We start from the raw sequence: 19,306 nt of genomic DNA on the forward strand, positions 1-19,306 counted from the left end.
TCTCATCAAACAGAGAATATAAATAGAGAGAAATTATATTTAAAAAGGGCCAAATAGATGTTTGGGGTTGAAAAGTATAATAACTGAAATGAAAAATTCACTAGAGTGGCTCAATAGCAGATTTGAGCAGGCAGAAGAAAGAATCAGAGAACTCAGATATGGGTCAATTGAAACTATCCAATTTGAGGAAGAGAAAGAAAAAGAATGAAACAAAAATGAACAGAGACTTAAAGACCTATAGGACACCAACAAGCATATCAACATACCAAGTATATCAAGCATAATGGAGATGCCAGAGGAGAGAAATAAGGGACTGAAAGAATACTTAAAGAAATAATGGGCAAAGACTTCCAAATTTTGATGAAAAATGCTAATCTATATATCCAAGATGATCTACAAACTCCAAGAAATAAAAACTCAGAGACCCACACCTATACATAACATAATCAAACTGTCAAAAGACAAAGAAAGGAGAGACAGCCCAGATGGCAGAGTAGGAAGACTGTGAGCTCACCTCCTTTCATGGCCACACCAAAATTAAAACTATTTACAGAGCAACTATTGATGAGAACCACCTGAAGATTAGCAGAAAAGAGTTTCCACAACTAAAGACATAAAGAAGGAAACACAATGAGGTGGGTAGGAGGGGCAGAGAAGCAGTATAGTCAAAAGCAGTATAGGCAACCCACAAACGGGAGTATAATCACAATTGCATAAGTTTTCCCTAAGGAGCAAGAGGTACAAGTCCCACGTTCAGCACCCCAGCTCAGTGATCCTGCACCGGGAAGATGAGCCCCCAGAGTGTCTGGCTTTGAAGGCCAGTGGGGATTACTTTTGGGAGAGTTAGAGGGCTCTAGGAAATAGAGGCTCTACTTTAAAAGAGCATGCACAAAATCTCACATGCTCCAAGATCCAGGGCAGAAGAAATAGTTTGAAAGGAGCCTGGGTCAGACCCACTTGATAATCTTGGAGAGCTTCCCAGAGAGGTAGGAGGCAACTGGGACTCCCCCTGGGAATATAGATGCTGGCAGCAGCCATCTTTAGGAGCTCATTCTACCATGATGACACTGGTGCTGGCAAATGCCACTTTGGAATCCTCCTTCTAGATGATTAGTTCTGGGACACAGCCACACCCAGCAGCAGGCCTGATGCCCTAGGACCCCATGAGCCTCCAGCCATTCAGAGATCTAGCCCCACCCACCAGAAGGCCCAGGACCCAGACCCACTCACCAGTGGGCCAGCACTAGTTCTGGGAACCCCTGAGCTGCGTAGCCAGTTGTGCCAGGACCTAGCATTGCTTACCAGCAGGTAGGCAGACTCCTCCAAGAGGCAGAGCCTGGCAGCCAACTGGGTTGGGGGCCAGCCCTGCTTACAAGTGTGCTTACAGTAGTCAGCCTCATCACAACAGAAGGGTCCACACAGCCCACATAAGAGGCAGCCCTAGAGCATATCACTTTGGTGACCAAAGAGAAGCGGGCTGTTGGGCCCCAAAGAACATCTCCTACATAAGGCCACTTCTCTGACATTGGGAAACGTAACTGACTTACCTAGAATATATAAAAATAAAAACAGAGAATTAGGCAAAATGAGGTGACAGAGGAATATGTTCCAAATGAAGGAACAAGATAAAACCCCAGAAGAAATATTAAGGAATACTTATTACTTATCTACCCAATAAAGAGCTCAAGGTAATGATCATAAAATACTCAATGAGCCCAAAAGAAAAATAGATGAGCACAGAGAGAAATTTTTATAGAGTTAGAAAATATAAAGAACCAAGCAGAGCTGAAGAATACAATAATTAGAACAAAATATACACTAGAAGGAATCAACAGTAGATTAGATGATACAGAGGAGCGGACCAGCAAACTGGAAGACAGAATATTGGAAATCACCCAAGCTGACCAGAAAAAAGAAAAGGAATTGTAAAAAATGAGGATACTTTAAGAGACCTCTGGGACAACATCAAGCATGTTAACATTTGCACTATAGGGGTTCCAGAAAGAGAAGAGAGAGAGAAAGAGGCAGATAACTTATTTGAAGATATAATAGCTGAAAACTTCCCTAGCCTGGGGAAGGAAACAGACATCAGGTCCAGGAAGCACAGAGAGTCCCAAACAAGATAAACCCAAAGAGATCCACACTAAGACACGTCGTAATTAAATTGGTAAAAAAATAACAATAAAGAGAGAATCTTAAAAGCAGCAAGGGAAAAGCAACTAGTTACATAAAGTTGCAGGATATGAAAGTAATATACACAAATCTGTTGCATTTCTATACACTAACAATGACCTATCAGAAAGAGAAATCAAGAAAAAAATCTAATATATAATTGCATCAAAAAGTATAAAATACCTAGGAATAAATCTAACCAAGGAGAGAAGGCTATAAGACGTTGATGAAAGAAATTGAGGACAACACAAACAAATGGAAAGTTATACCATGCTCATGGATTGGAAGAATCAATATTGTTAAAATGACCATGCTCCCCAAGACAATCTACAGATTCAATGCAATTCCTGTCAAAATACCAATGGCATTTTTCACAGAAGTAGAAGAAATAATTCCAAATTTGTATGGAAACAAAAGATCCTGAAAAGCCAAAACAATCTTGAGAAAGAACAAAGCTGGCAGTATCATGAGCCATGATTTCAAACTATACTACAAAGATATGGTAATCAAAACAATATGGTAGTGGCACAAAAACAGACACATAGATCAATGGAATAGAATAGAGAGCCCAGAAATAAACCCACACTTATGTGGGCAATTAATCTATGACAAAGGAGGCGAGAAAGAATATACAATGTGGAAAAAACAGCGTCTCCAATAAATGGTGTTGGGAAAACTGGACAGCTACATGTGAAGGAATCAAAGTGGACTACTTTCTCATACCATATACAAAAATAAACTCAAAATGAATTAAAGATTTGAATGTAAGACCCGAAGCCATAAAACTCCTGAAAGAAAACATAGGCAGTATACTTTTTTTTTCCCTGTGCCGTGTGGCATGTGGGATCTCAGTTTCCCGACCAGGGATTGAACCCGTGCCCACTGCAGTGGAAGTGCAGAGTGGACTGGACCACCACGGAAGTCCCAGGCAGTATACTTTTTGACATAAATTATAGCAATACTTTGTGTATAGAAATACTGAACCACTGTGTTGTGCACCTGGAACAAACATAATTTTGTAGGTCAATTACCCTTTAATTAAAAAAAAAAAAGACAGAATCTGGAAAGCAGCAAGAGAAAAGCAATTTGTCACATGCAAAGAATCTTTAATAAGATAAATAGCTTAATTCTTATCATAAACTATGGAGGCCACAAAACAGTGGGATGACAAAAGTGCTTAAAGGAAAAGACTGTCAGCAGAGAATTCTATATCTATGGCTAACTGATTTTTATCAAGTGTGCTGTCTTGGCTTGGGCTGCTATAACAAAATACCATAGACTGGGTGGCTTATAAATGACTGAAGTTTATTTCTCACAGTTCTGGAGGTTGGAAATCTGAGATGAGGGTGCCAGCATGGTTAAGTTCTGGCGAGGACCCTCCTCTGGGCTGCAGATTGTTGACTTCTGATTGAGAAAATTGGATCTTGGCAATTGGGTATGTGGGAGTATGTGTAAAAGGGACATGCACACAACCACAAAAACCCACACACAATCTAAAGCATCCACAGGTGCTTCCAGGTACTATGAAATTGTGCCCACAGTTATTTTCTAGGCAAAGCATTTTCTTTAACAGTGTCTCCAATCTCCATACCCACTACAAAGTTGAAATCAGTATAACTCTCCAGACTAAAGTCAGCAAGGGTAACCTTACCTTTAATATTGTTTTGTTGTTCCAGCAATAATTTACTTATTTCTGAAAACCAACAATCTCTGATTTCTTTTGAAGCTGCCTGCAATTACAAATAAGAAAATACCATGAGTATCAGATCACCTGGTGCATTAACTGGACAGGACTTTTATTCTCTTGGTGACCTTTAGAATGTGATCGAAAACACTGGTTGAGTCATGGGAACACAATAGGGAAAGGGGAAAGGACACCTATGGGGAAGGCATGAATTTTACCTGTAGGATGTATTTCTCAAGTCCATTTTGGTTGGCAATTTCAAACTTTCTGTTGCTCCCCCTTCCAAGTTGGCGAATTGAAAGTGTCATTAACTATTGTAAAGAAAGAAGAAAATTTTCTATACCATCTTTTCTGATTAAAAAATTATCCCCGTCAGCCACTCTAATCTTTGCTACCCTTGATTGCTCTCTTCTTCCATCTTCCTTCCAAGTGTTTTGCTGTCCTCTGTTAACAGCCCCAAGGAGCATAAAACATAATCTGGTACAGTGTCATTTGCCTTGTCTGTTTCAGAGGACAAGACAGACTATATGTTTCCATATGCAGAGCTGTAGCCTTCAACTTTAAGCAAAAAGATTATCTCTCCTTTAATACCTGAGTATTTCACAAATCTCTACATAGTAGTAACTGAATTAGTATCCATTAAGAAATAAAAATAACAAAAACGACTATGAATAAACTACCAATTTTAATCACAAGAGCACGTGTGTGTATGTGTGTGTGATCGCTAGCTATGAAATATTTCTTATATGGGTGAGAGGCAATGTTTGGTGTGGACATGGGTTCCTACACCCCCAGGGTCAGGATGTTGCCTACACTTGCATGCAAAGATGCGTGGTTGAGAAGATGAAATCCAGCCCATGCTCTAATCTCCAAGGCGTTCAATCCTCTGCCTGGAGGAAAGAGGGTACTTTTCAATTAGTTTGTCCAGACAGGCTGCCATTGGGTCCTTTTTCTCCACCCAGCACAAAGGCACCTCTGTGCCAGTGCTGGCCCTATCTAGTGGCTGATTACAAGCTCTGACTCTGGAATCAGGCCTGTGTGTGGATTCTCGCTCTGTTGTGTGGCATTTGGCAAGTTAACCTCACCTCAGTTTCCTTATCTGTAAAATACGGATAACAGCATTTCTCTCCATAGGGTTGTGCTGACTCCCAAGTGCAATAGGACCCCTTTACCTTCATAGACTTCTTAAAGCTGTAGTGAGGAGACAGGCCCTGGTCACTGGGCTCCATTCGTATCTTACAGAACACTATTCCCTGTTCAAATAGATAGATTTGCCTCTGGCTGGGCTTAAATCGAATTAAATCCTTCATCTTATAACGATCCTTGTGAACTGTCCAGACGTTGAAAGAGCCATGCATCAACAGCTTGCCCAGTTTTCTGATATCGTCCTTTGGGAAACACAGACACACACAAAACGAAGCTGTTAAATTATTTGACAGGAAAGAACTCTTAGGGGTCTGTTTTCAAATTACAAACCATGCTTATTCGAAGTTTACAATCTTATAAGTGCCAGTCAGGCTACTCTGTCACTAATCAAAACTACAATTTTGTGAGCTTCACTGAGCATGGCATCATTCAGTTATATAAGGAAATAGTGCAGCTGTATAAGGTAGTAAACACAAAGCATGTTAGCAATACTTTGAACTGAAGATATTGGTACTCCAATATTTTTGTCTCACAATTAATTTTAGCTAGCAGAATTCCATTTCTTCTTCTTTGTTTTTGATACAAGACACTACTTAAAAAGTCTAAGAAATTAATATTTTAATTATGTTCGGGAAAGCCAGAATCTTTGCTGCATTATGGATCTTTGGTAATCCATGTATTCCATCTGTATCCTAACCTCTCCTTCAGGTATATGAGAACCTGAGAAGATGAGATTTGTTCTGAAAGGAGAAAGCTTAGTATGACCTAATCTTCATAACACTGTAATGGAAATGGTAATGACATTCAACTCTGCATTTTTCAGAGTGAGTGAACAGTGCAAAGATAATTCCAAATGACAAATCTTTTATTTCATCTTTTTGGCTCTAAGGCACACACTATATCTCCTTCCACCATCATATGTCTGGTTGAAAGTCCAAATGAAGTGACCTGGCCTTCTCTGAGCTCTCTCTAAAGGTAGTGGAGTGTGATGAACTAGAAATGTGGTATTTTGTCTGGTATTTTTCAAAAATTATATCACTTAAAGTAGATAATCAAGACTTTATTTCCCTGAATCAAAACACCAAAAGGAAAAATTATTTGAACAGGACCAGGACAGAGACATTTCCCTGAGTTACATCTAGCTGAGATAAAGACCTACAATTTCTGATGATTATTACTAGACATATGTGTATTTTATAACTTATTTATATTGAACAAACTGTGAATACCTTTTAAAAAATGAATGACTTTATATCTGAAAGTCTAAAAACAAAAACTTCAAGGGCAATAAACTCTAGTCACTTCTATGGTGCTTGTGTCATATTTTCAGAGCTATTTTTCTCTTTTTGCTTTGTAAAATTTACATGTGTTAAATGTAGTGAATAAAATCCTCATTGAGGAATAAAAGCCCCAGTCACAAGGCCTTCTCTCCTAAAAGCACGATGCTTCTGCTGCAGGTTGCACAGGCTTAGCTTGAGTGCACCCCAAGACAGATGGGCGATGGGTCCATGAGGACCAGTGAGGAGTTTTTCACTATCCACATCCTTCCTGCACCCACTCAAATGGAAACACCCCAGCCCTCAGTGATTGCCTTCTCCTTTACACCCATTCAATTTGTACAATTCAGACCTATAGAGTACAGGAAATATGTTTAGTCAAGGCAGCTGGCAAAAGTAGATGTTTAACATTTGCCACAGGAACGACTGTAATCAGTAGTTTCTATTTAAAAATGTATTTATATTTCACCCCATTTCAAAAATTAGATACATCTTATAAAAATATATACATTATAGGCAGACAGAAGATAACCAAGGAAATTAGGCTGAAGAAAAAAAAATAGAGATTAAAACAGTAAGATGAAGAGGATGTACATAAAATCCATACAATATAAAGCATGTAAACTTGCTGCAGACTAGACTTTGACCTTAGTACAGAGGGAAATCTGGTGAGTTATATGATTCATTATGTCCAAAGACATACCCAAACCAGTTGTTAAGGGAAAGCATGGCAATTTGTTAATAAGACGTGAGAGAAATTTCTCCCATGGGTCTGCATAAAGGGTCACTGCATCAAATACTGAGCCCACCTTCAACCGCATCCCAGAATAGACAGATGAATGGACTTTAGGTAAAGCTGTTTCTAATGACACACCTGGGGAATGTGGAGGCATCATTTCATAGTACAGCTTTTAAAAGCAATTCTGAAAGAGGCCAGAAGGATGGGGGAACAGGGGAACAAGCCCAGGTGTACACTCTGATGACCTGCAGAGGGCTGGGCGATGTGAGTTAAGGTGTCTGCCAAGGCCGTGGGCTGTAGAGATGGAAGAGGCCACCCTAGGCAGCGACGTTTTTGTCCTTTACAGCCTCTGCACTTCTCATCCCTCCCACAGCCACAGCTGTTTGAACCTTAGTAAGCAATTGGCCAAAGGATGTGAATCCAGAGACGGGCCAGCCCCTGACCAGAGGCCCGGTGTAAAAATGATGTGCCAGATGGCCAATCTGATCCCTGTCTGAACTGAGGAGAACTAAGGAGGAAGCAGTAAGCAGAAAGAGTTGTAGCTGTGAGATGCTTTATGAGAGGGCTGGAGGTGGAATGAATGATAAGGAAGCAGAGCAATAAAGAAGGTAAGTCATCAGAAACTATGAGGAAGAGGAAAAGACACCAATGGGGGAAAAGAACCAGTTAGTGGCCGGTGAGGGGAGAGGACATACCTGGCACGTATAGGCAGAGCACACAGGGGAGAACCCCAGCTCTCTCCCAGGCCAAAGCCCTAGAGTTGCTGTGGATCCTGGAATTGTTTAGTTCTCACATCCATGAGCCCTGTCCTGTCATTGTACTGACCCTTCCTGAGGCTATATGGTTGCCTTTTCCAGTAAGCCTGTCATCATTGAAGGTCACTAGAGGGAATCGCTGGGTCTTTTGAGATGAGTTGGAAGAGATGGGCTACATATCATCCAGGACATCTTGCATAAACTTTCTCAGGACCACGCTTGTGATGGGATCAGACATCTCAATGCTTGAGGCCCATCCTGTGGTGGCCGAGGGCACATGCCCTGTATAGCAGTGATGAAGGACAGGTGTACATATGTTACCGTCATCCAGGACACATGCCTGTGTGGAGGCTACTCTGCCTCCAAAGGGAAGAGGGTAGGGGGATTGCTCTGAACAGGACCAAGGATGACCCTTGGCCACCTTTTCAACCATATATATCCTTTCTTTCCAGTCAGACAGGAGTTGGCCCCAAGGCCAGAGACTACATGTACAACCTCTTGCAGATACTTGTGCCCTAAAGTATGGAATCATTTATTGGCATTTAGTGAGTGCCTGAGGGGACACAAAGCTAAATGCTCAGCACTGTGAGGAAGCTAATTCAGTGATGACCTTGAACTGGCTTGAATAGTATTTCCCAAAAAACTCATGTCCACCCAGGATCTCAGAATGTGACCTTATTTGGAAATAGGCTCTTTGCAGACGTAATTAGTTAAAATGAGGTCATACTGGATAAGGGTGGGCCCTAATCCAATGACTGGTGTCCTTATAAGAAAACAAAGACACACACATAGAGAAGACAGTTAGGACGATAGGCAGAAATTGGAGTGATGCAGCTATAAGCCAAGGAACCCAGGAGACAAGCAAGGAAGGATTCTTCCCTAGAGCCTTCAGAGGAATGGGCCTGCCAACAACCTTGATTTTGGACTTCTTGCCTCCACAACTGTGAGAGAATACATTTTTGTGTTTTTTAGCCACCTAATTTGTGGTGCTTTGTTATCGCAGCTCTAGGAAATGAATGTAGCCTCAACCAGTTTTTCCACTAGTGATGTAATAGTGTGGCCATCACTTTGGTGTGTTGATGAATCTGATGGGTGTGAGCTCACAGATACAACATAGGGGCGGCCCCAAACAAATCAGCAAATGAAATGTCAGATGGTCTTCCTGATATGGCAAATGATGGCAAAATAATCTAGTAAATGCTACCATTTTCATGTGTGGACATTTTGTAGGTAAGAGCTCTGAGGTAAGAATTTCAAATGTGACTACATCGACCAAATGAAGAATCTGACTGAGAGAGTGACCGTAGGAAAACTAGCCTCCAGAAGGAGACTTCTTTTGGGTGCCCAGGTTTTCACTCCTGGCCATGACAGCTAAAGGGACAGAGCTATATACTTCTTGTACAAAGAGGCAGGAAACATCTGGATAAGTGAATTAGCACAAAGCCTGGTCCAGAAATGAAAAGTAGAAGCTGTGGGACCGAGGGGCTTGTGATTACAACTGCCAGAAGCAAAGGGGTTCCTTCCTTTCCAGCCTAACTGACAAATAAGTCAGCACTGGGGCCCTTTATTCAGCATCTACCACGTGCCAGGCGTGGTGCTAGGTGCCCTGTGATTTAATCCTCATTTATGCCTCACAATCACCCTTTAACATGGGTGCTGTGAAGGTGGGATGATGTACAAGGCAATTCCACTGAGTCATCAAGATTATTTACTCAGCCTTATCTCTGCAGCCAACACTATGGTAAGGAAAGTGGGAACTAAAATAGAAAATAAAATACCTGGCCCTAGCCCACAATAAATTTGCAATAAAAATAATTCCTTTATCGAATAACATAAATTTGTTTCAGAAAATAAAATATTTCATTCAACCTTTACTATTCAACCTTGGAACATGTTCCTGGAAAGTGAGGATTTAAAAGAACTCTAAATGCATCTATATTTTATGCACTGAATTGAATAGGGGGGGAACTTCTTTTTTTGTAAAGAGAGGGAAATAAATTACATCTCAGTGTTTCACAGACAAATTTTCTTAAAAAATTTTTTCTTAAATCTTCTGTGATTAAACTAAACCAAGAACTAACTGAGTATACACAACAGGGAGAAAATGTAAATATCAGAAGGGCATTTTTTTCTAGTTGTTTTAATTATGAATTCATCCCACCAAGTTCAATTTCTTTTCTTCACAAAACCAGGTTAATATTGGATGTCAATAGAGAAACTAAGTTAAGTTCTGGATTAATCTCTACATACAGCATGTGATGGTAAACACCTTGTGATAAAGTTCTACAAAGCTGATGCAAAGAATCTCAGAATCATTAGATCTGAGTTAACAGTAGTTGAGTTGTTAGTAAACTCTAAACAGAATCAGATGAAGAATGTGTTGAGAGGTTGGCACCCTGGATAGGGAGTGAAGAGATCCAAGAAATAGTCCTGGCTGATGACCACGTGATTGGGGTGAGTCAACTCTTCTTTCCATGGACCTGTTCCTGAATCAGAAAGTTGAAAAGTCCAATGCCTGCTCTTCCATAATTCAGTAGGATTATACAAAACTGTCAGGATACATTATCTAATGTACTAGATGTAAAGCAAGTTAAAGTCTTAGTGAAAAAGAAGAGTGTATTTCAAAGGTGCAATTCTGAGGACACATGGGGGAGAAAAGTTCTTTGCCTTGGTGTTAAAAAATCTCTAAAATTCAGGCTTCCCTGGTGGCGCAGTGGTTGAGAGTCCGCCTGCCGATGCAGGGGACATGGGTTCGTGCCCCAGTCTGGGAAAATCCCACATGCCACGGAGTGGCTGCGCCCGTGAGCCATGGCCGCTGAGCCTGCGCATCCGGAGCCTGTGCTCCGCAATGGGAGAGGCCACAACAGTGAGAGGCCCGCATACCACAAAAAAAAAAAAAAAAAACTCTAAAATTCTATAAACTCATTCATCTTATTTGCATGCAAACCAGCTTGTAATGAAATCAGAGTAGATTGCTATTTACTCACATTTTAATATTCTTTTCTCATAACTTCCTCTTCCTATGTTACTTACACACAGAATAATAGCTGGGAGTTTCCTGCCCTGAGTACAGGTTCCAGGACAATCTTTTGATTCAGGGAAAGGGACATCTGATAGGGGTAGCTGACATGTGTTCAAAGATGAAAAGAAGAACAGAAAGATATTCCAAAATGATTAAACAAATTGCTCTCTTGACTTTTCTTAGCCAAAGAAGGAAACAGTTATCATCAAGAAAACAATCCCCTCTGCCACACACCCCATGGTTCATGAATACCCTCTTGAATCTTGCATCAGTAGTAAGCAGAGAGCATTCTGGAGTCCCAGGGGACAGTAATAGCATCGCTGCCCAGATCTCAGCAAACCCAGTGGGGCTGTTTCTGAGATGCGGGCCAGAGGAAAACCAGGAAGGAGGGAAATCAAAAATCACAGGGGGGGGCTTCCCTGGTGGCGCAGTGGTTGAGAGTCCGCCTGCCGATGCAGGGGACACGGGTTCGTGCCCCTATCCCGGAAGATCCCACATGCCGCGGAGCGGCTGGGCCCGCGAGCCATGGCCGCGGAGCCTGTGTGTCCGGAGCCTGTGCTCCGCAACGGGAGAGGCCACAGCAGTGAGAGGCCCGCGTACAGCAAAAAAAAAAAAAAAAAAAAAAAAAAAAAAAATCACAGGGGTTTTTGCCCCTAATTAATTTGCGTGGTTTGATTTCTGACAAGGAAAGAAAAGAAAGGTCATTTCATCTACCCAGACCTCAATAAACAGTATGTTAAATCCAGGTAAAAATGAAAAGGTAAAAAAGAGAAGGAAAGTATCTGTGTGACATGTATCAACAATTCTCTGAATGTTTGATCCCTGTGTGGGAGGCAGAAGAATGGCCTCCCAAAGATGTCCATGTCCTAATCCCTGGAGCCTGAGACTAGGTCAGGTTATGTGACGAATTAAGGTTGTTCACTAGCTGACTTTGAGATGGGGAGATTATCATTGATTAACTGGTTGGGCCCAGTGTAATCACAAGAGTTCTTAAAGGTGGAAGAGAAAGAAGGGAAGGTCTGAGTGATGTGATGGGAGAAGAACTCAACATCCGTTGCTGGCATTGAAGAGGGAGGAAGATGCCATGAGCAGAGGTAGTTGAGTGGGTGGCCTTTGTAAACTGGAAAAGGCAGTGAAAGAGATTTTCTCCTAAAGCCTCCAGAAAGGAAGGCAGACACCTTGATTTTAGCCTAGTGAGACTATGTTGTACTCCTGATCCGTGGAACTGTAAGACAATAAATTTGCACTATTTGAAGGCACCAAGTTTGGGGTAATTTGTTATGACAATGACAGAAAATACCCCTGAGTCAAAATCTAGAGTAGCTCAGTGAAAACCAGTCGCAGGGCAATCATAAAGTTATAGAGGATAGTTTGCCTGGAATGCCTGGGTCTGGCCTGCTTGGGATTAACTCTAACGCCAGAGTTGAGATGGCTCAACCCCCCAGCATTCTCTCTTTGGGTATTTTTCTTTAAGCACTTGGATTAAGGGATACACAATATATGCTTATTGGGCCTCTTCTGGGATCTGTGATGTAAAATGGGGTTAGGTGTTCACTTAGGACCCATTTTCAAAGTAATTTTCACAGAGAAAATATAACTCAAGAGGGAAAATCTTTTAATATTTTAATGGTGCCACGAGTGAGAAAATAAATTACTCCCTCAGCACTTTCCCCTGACCAATATGTTCTGGTCCCTGAGTTCTTGCTTTTTCCAGAGTATGGGTCAGTTTCAACATTCAGGATTCCAAGGGCCACAACCCAAGATTCCTAAAAATGCTGAGGCGCTGCTTGGAATCTCGTAGCACACGTTTGCTGACCGATTTAGGTAACTTTCCTCCAGAGTCAAATTCCTTTCCCACAGATCAGTTCTCTAACTTTGCCACAGTATCTGCTACCTTTGTAATACTGTGCCTGCCTTTTGTTGAAATGTCCCAGCACTTGCTATGGAACATACCGGACATCCAGTGACTGCTGCCAAGTCCACAGCCAACTCACAGGACTTGATCAAATCCTCCATCATGGCCAAAGCTTGTTGTAGGTCGTCTGAGAAGGCTGAATCCTTGGTCCTCTCTGGCCCATTCTGTGGAAACCAAATGTCTTGTTGGAAATCAAAAGGTAAACCATCTACCGAGGGAAGAAGGGAAACAGGACAGAGATAAGGAGCCACGGATCCAGCCAGCATGAAGTGACTGAGAAGGTAGGTACATCAACCTGTTTCCCTGCTCCCAAAGAATGGTAGCTAAGGATATTTGCTGGTTTAAGTACAATATATGATACACACACACACACGCACACACAAGCAAAATCATTACACTTTCTGCACATTGTACTGATGAAGAATGAAGTTCATAAAATCATGGACATTATATTCTGGCTATATAAGAAACATCCTGAGCTTTTGTAAAGCATGAAAACCCCAGCCCTTTTAAATAGGGTGCTCTCCCTTTTACTCCCCTACCCCCAGGGCCTATTGAAAAGTACAATCTGAGTATCATATTTCTGTATTTAATGTGACAGTCTTATTCCTATGGGTAAAATTATACTTAAAACCATCCCAGAGGAGGATATTTGTAAACTTTAGAGGCAAAGAATGGGCTGCTATGCAGAGGTTTACTAATGATTTATGTGTAAACACCATAACGGTGGCATTTGTCACACTGAATCTCCCCGAGCTCTGCCCTTTCTCTCTCCTCTCCTCCCCCGGACCTTCCCATATTCTATCACCATTAAAGATGCCAAAGAGGTAAGCCAACATGATCTGCACCTCCCAAACAGCATAAAGACCCAGAATTAAGGGAAAAGCTGACTTAAGAGACCAACATTCCAATTATTACTATTGTGACACTTAGGACGTGATAGGGATGGTTGTTTCAGCTTGAAAGTCTTTTGCTTAGGGTTTCCGTATTTTATTCCCCTGCTACCTACATAGCACATTTATCTGTTATCTGCTAAATACAAACAAAAAGATTTTGGCTTTGTCCATTTTTTTTTTTTTTAACACATCAACTTCTACAACAAAGAACAGAGAGCTCTTTGCTGCTCCGCATATAGCCCCACCTCTTCTTATCCTCTACTGCATGATGTAAGCAAAGCGTTGTGTATTTTCTTAATCTCTACTTAAACTCTGAAGATCAGCATCTTTGGATAAGAGATATGAGTGACAGGGCTGATGAATGGAGCACAGCAAGCTGCCTCCACTGAACAATTTCCCATGGATTCTTACCTTCTTACTTATGGTAAATGTGTTCCAGGTCCTGGTGGAAGACAACACACTCTCACCAAGATGATTGTAACCGTCATTAACAAAGGATTAAAAGTTCTTACACCAGGCATCTTCCTCTTTCCTAAATACTTGAAACTCAATGTGCTTTTAGAGACTCAACGGCTACCTATTTCCTCTCCTTCCCACTAACCCTCCTCCCACAAACACGGCAGGTGGCTAGTTTTACACTGTGTGATATAGGACTCTTACAAACATTATTAAACCTCTCTAACTCAGGGTAAATTCTTACAAACATTATTAAACTCCTCTAAACCAGGCTAGCTGCATTTGCTCCAGGCTATAAAATTACTACCTGTGCCTTGAGCTTCCTTTAATCTTAAGGCATCCCCACAGCACCATCTGAGCAGAGAGGACATGCAAATGACCGCCCCTTGAGACACATGCCTCATGTTATTCTTGTTAAAATCAGAATTTTATAATAGAAAAATGGAAAAAACCCACTTCCAAGCCACAAATTTCTTCCCAATCTGGTGTGGCCATCACTTCTTCCAAGTTTCTTCTTGGTTGTCTTAGAATTCACACACATATACACACACATTTGGAAGGGAACAGGGCATAATGTATATAGATTTACTAAGGCGTACAAAGAAGTAAATATAAATAATTCATAATCCTACCATGCAGGAAAACCACGGAAGGGATTTTATTATATTTACTTCCAGTCTTTTATGTATGTATTTTATACCTTCGCTTACTTTTGTATTCCAGTAAAACATTTTTATGTGGAAGGAAGAAGATATATTACCACTTATCCTATTATAAATCCCCACTTTGAAATTGTCTTTATTTTTTTGTTTTTTCCCCTATGAATTATAGGATGCATATTATTTTAGAAAATTTACACAATAAAGATCATAAACAAAACAAAATCGCTCTTAAGTCCTTCCATGTATAGGCAAACACCATTAGCAGTTAGTACATAGAACGATATTTAATATCCAGTACCTTAGCCAAACCTCCTTCTAGATCACCTGGGTCCATCTCCAAATCCTCAGGTGACTCAAAATCCAGCAGACCCTGCATTAACCCAAAAGCTTTATTGAAAGTCAAAAAGTAGAAGGCCAACTTAATCTGTTGTGCAAACAATCTCCAGCCAATGCTAAACTGAGGATGTATATAAACTTGTCTGTTTGTCACAAGTAAGAGGGAAAGAGTAAATGGTACATTCAGCGCAGGGTTCTTTCCACAAACACAGAATCACATTGGACACACTATTTTGTAGCCTGCTTTTTCTCAACAACGTATCATGAACATTTTCCCATGACATTATATATTTTTTAAAACATGGTTTTTAATTGTGCCAGAGTATTGCATCCTATAGCTAAATCATAATTGATTAATCCCCCCTACTGTTAAACATTTAGGTTCAATAATTTACTAAAATAATAATAATCTTTATACACTTTTCTTAAGGATAAATTCCTACAAGTAGAATTGTTAATGTTAAGAGTTGTGGGGCCTCCCTGGTGGCGCAGTGGTTGAGAGTCCGCCTGCCGATGCAGGGGATACGGGTTCGTGCCCCGGTCTGGGAGGATCCCATATGCCACGGAGCGGCTGGGCCCGTGAGCCATGGCCGCTGGGCCTGCGCGTCCGGAGCCTGTGCTCCGCAACGGGAGAGGCCACAACAGTGAGAGGCCCGCATACCGCAAAAAGAAAAAAAAAAAAAAAAAAAAAAAAAAAAAAAAAAAAAGAGTTGTGATGCATGTTTCCAAGTTCTTTAGAGAAGGACTGTGTTCCCACCAGCCATAAATGAAAGCTTTTTTCACCAGCCCCTAGCCTACATGGAGTATTACCATTTAACGCTGTACCAAAACATGCTCACAGGCCACTCTCGGAGGGAAGCAGAGGGTCATCAGCCTCATTCCCAGGCTGGTGTGACGGCTCCACGTATAAAACGACAGCTGCACTTTATGTTGTGGAAGCTTCCTGGGGGTCAGCCCTGAGTGAGCTCTCTACTGCATCACCCACTGGCTCCTCACAGCAACCTGTGCAGGAGGTACTAGTGTCCTCACTTTACAGGCGAGAAAACCAAGGCCTGAGAGGTCCAGGCATCCCACACTGGCAGCGGCAGAGCCGGTGCAGCCAAGGCTGGGCCTGCTGATGCAAAGGTGAGAGGGTAACTTGTTCTGAGGGCAAAACGTTGGCAGTAAGCTTAACTGCCCTGAGCCTCAGTTTCTTCACACTTCAGAGCCTTTTGGCACATCTGATGGTGGGGATTAAATAAGAAATACAGGTGGGTGTGAATTTTGTTTTGTATAAAACGAAATGACTTCCTCTCGGCCTCTGATGATGGGTTTAAAATTAAAGGAGCATCTAGTTTTGGTGTGGGGATGATCCAGGATTATGTTGTGACTGATGTATATTAGTTACTTGTACATTTTTTTTGGATCTTTGCAAGGGGAAAACTACAAGTAACGAGTTTTATATATTTAATTTAAATCTGTTACAGGTTTTCATGTTCAGGATAAACAATTTTTCAACCTTGGGCGAAAATACCTGCAACGGTTTAAGGTGACTGTGTTTTACCTTAGGACGACTGTTGCATGCCAATTTATGTACGTGTGTGTGAAAACACTTCAAAATTGAGTTAAAAGATGTAAATTTAAAGCTGGTTGTGTATCTAATCTGCCCCAGGTTCAGTAAATAAATAATTCTTTTCAAAAACAAAAACAAACAAACAAAAAGAAATATACGTGGGAAGATACCCAGTAAACAGCAGGGGCTTGTTTTTAAATTAAGTGAGAGTAGCCACTGGGCAAGAGCTGCTTATAAAGGTTAACTCAAAACAGACCTTGGAGGAGTGACCCAAACCTTTCCCTGAGCTCACACCTGGGGAAGCAGCTTTGACAGAGCTCTTGTCCTGTGGGGGGGAGCGGGGAGGGGGCGGGCGGGTGGTGGCGGGGTCTGGGAGTGCTCTCCTGCAGGTGTGCTGGTATCAGAGCAAAGAAAAAACCACCTAGGGATTCAGCAAAACAAAATTCATTCTGTTATGCTGCTCTAAGGCAGTCTAAGGGCAGAGGTAGATGTCGCAAAAGGAGAGAAGAATCCAGTTTTGCCTTCTCCCCTCCATTGTTTAAATGCACGTAAAATAGTAGCTTTAGGGAAAATCGCACCTCTTTCCTGAAGCTCCTTGCCCCAGCTGTAAAATGGAGATGATATCTTACCTGTAGATATGTTACCAAGAATAGAGGTCTGGCTGCCTCCCCACCCTCTCAGCTGCCAGCTGTGTGGTGGCCTCCCTCTTCCCCACTTTCCTCCCAAGGACCTCTGCTCCCCTAAGCTGGGCTCTCCTTAGAGATCCATGTTCTGGCCGCATGATGGACTAGCCAGGCTCCCGGGACCCTATGATTCTTTGGTTTTATTCCTCATTGAGGAGGCTGATTTAGACCTGGGGACAGAAAAATCCTGAAATCTAGACATAGTTTCACCTTTGGAAGTCGAAGTCACAATTCTACGTGTCTAAGGAAAAGAGCACCATAGCGCCCACATCTGTTCTCCAAGCACAGGAAGCACTGTCTCATCGACTTACCTTCAACAACATCTGGTACTTCCTAAGTCTCTGGCTTGGTCCTCTCAGATACTTAAAAAGAGGGAGACTGTGACCCAGTTGACGCTGGCATACCTTGAAAAGCCAAAGAGAAACAACATAAAACAAAACAACACACACACACAGAACAGAAGCAGCAGCATTTAAATATAAGAAGTGAAATGAGCTCTTCATGGAGAGAAGGGGCAGCTGTGTCGACCAGTTGCATAATGTTATTGGCTGTTCAGTCCCTCAGGAACAGTGTGTAAAATGAGAGTAATGGGAAAGGGGATGGGCTTGGCTAGTATTTTTATAGGCAAGTAGGGATGCCGGAACATTTATTTCTTTTAGAAAGTAAGTCCATTAGGAGGGAGACAATGGGGCAGGCTTCTGAAAAGGCTGTCTTAGAATTGGGGTTTGGGGGTGGTGGAGTCTAGTCAAGGGTACATGATGGGCTTATTGACATCATTCCAGGGAACCCCAAAGTGTGACTTAATTCCACTTTTAAAACCCATCCTAGAAGAGGACCCTGGTTTTCTCACCAGGCTACAGCTGCTCATTACAGAGCTGTCCCATGGAGACTCAGGGCAGCATTGAAACTTCCAGTGTATAATTTCAAAAAAGGAGAGACTTTTAATAAACATAAATCCCAATTAATAAACATAAATCCCAATTAATAAACATAAATCCCAATGCCAAGTTCCTCTTCCTAGTTCATACTTTCAATTTCTTTACAAATTGGATGTACATAAACAGTGTCCAGGGAAAAGTTTGTGGGAGACCTTAGAAACGCAATGTTACCCCAAAGTAGGTGCAGTCTTGACATTCTTGCCAGATTGCCCTGGCTCGGGGCAGATTCTTATGATATTTAAAATATATTTGAAGGTCTTCTTTCTGGGTGAGAAAAAGTTAGAACAAATTAACCAGGTAGCATTTTTCAGTAAGAGGACAGGATAATACAGTTTATTCATTCATTCAACAGGCCTGAGTATTTTCAATGTGTAAGGAACTGGGGATGCACAATAAATAAGCTTCTGTTGGGGTGAGTGTGTGATGGGGAGATAAACACAGGGTTATAAACAACGCAGATGTGAATGGAGTGCTGTGAGAGCAGCTACAGGACTCTGGTAAATAAATAAGTAAATTCATGAACAGGAGTCGAGTTTTAACTTTATCCTTTCTCCTCTGCTCTTTATCTGGGACACCAATATCTCCCCCAGATAGTTCTGCACTGAGTAATAAAAAGGACAAAAAAGTGCTCATAGCTGATGGCCTCTTCTTTCTCTCTCCCCACTCACTCCTTATTACAGTCATCATGATGCCAGCCCTACAAATAAACCTAAGAAACAACCGAAGGATAGAAACATCCCAGAAGGAAAATGTGGCAGTTTGGACACAAACCTAAGTGGTCTGGGCAACCCCTGCCTCAGACATCACCTTCAACCTGCAGCACAAGACTCCGAGACTGGAAAAGCTACATGACTATCTCAGTGCTAGAGATCAAGAGGGATTCCAAGTGCTGTGTGACCTATATTCTCATTGCATCAAGACTGTGTGAGGTGGGAACACATCTGCCAATATCCCAGATAGAAAAGATACCCCCAGCCTGTGGAGTCAGCTTGCTAGCTTCATCCATTCCATCAGGAGAACCTGGTCCATCCACTCAGCTGTGCTAGCCACAGAGCCCGGGCTGCTCTGGCAGA

General features: G+C 41.8%; 1 protein-coding gene across 1 annotated transcript in view; it reads right to left on the reverse strand.

The window, feature by feature from the left end:
• Window positions 1-19,306, reverse strand: part of MCF2L2 (MCF.2 cell line derived transforming sequence-like 2) — a gene marked incomplete at its 5' end in the record, with an annotated part of 240,613 nt that overhangs the window by 23,198 nt on the left and 198,109 nt on the right. The window contains 7 exons of the mRNA XM_081235351.1: window positions 3,824-3,902; window positions 4,075-4,167; window positions 5,029-5,244; window positions 12,749-12,874; window positions 15,023-15,094; window positions 17,607-17,699; window positions 18,405-18,497. Coding sequence (XP_081091477.1) covers window positions 3,824-3,902; window positions 4,075-4,167; window positions 5,029-5,244; window positions 12,749-12,874; window positions 15,023-15,094; window positions 17,607-17,699; window positions 18,405-18,497 — 772 coding nt within the window. The remainder of the gene's footprint in view (window positions 1-3,823; window positions 3,903-4,074; window positions 4,168-5,028; window positions 5,245-12,748; window positions 12,875-15,022; window positions 15,095-17,606; window positions 17,700-18,404; window positions 18,498-19,306) is intronic.

This window comes from Mesoplodon bidens, assembly GCF_964165515.1.
Source record: "Mesoplodon bidens genome assembly, chromosome: 5".
Lineage (NCBI taxonomy): Eukaryota > Metazoa > Chordata > Mammalia > Artiodactyla > Ziphiidae > Mesoplodon > Mesoplodon bidens.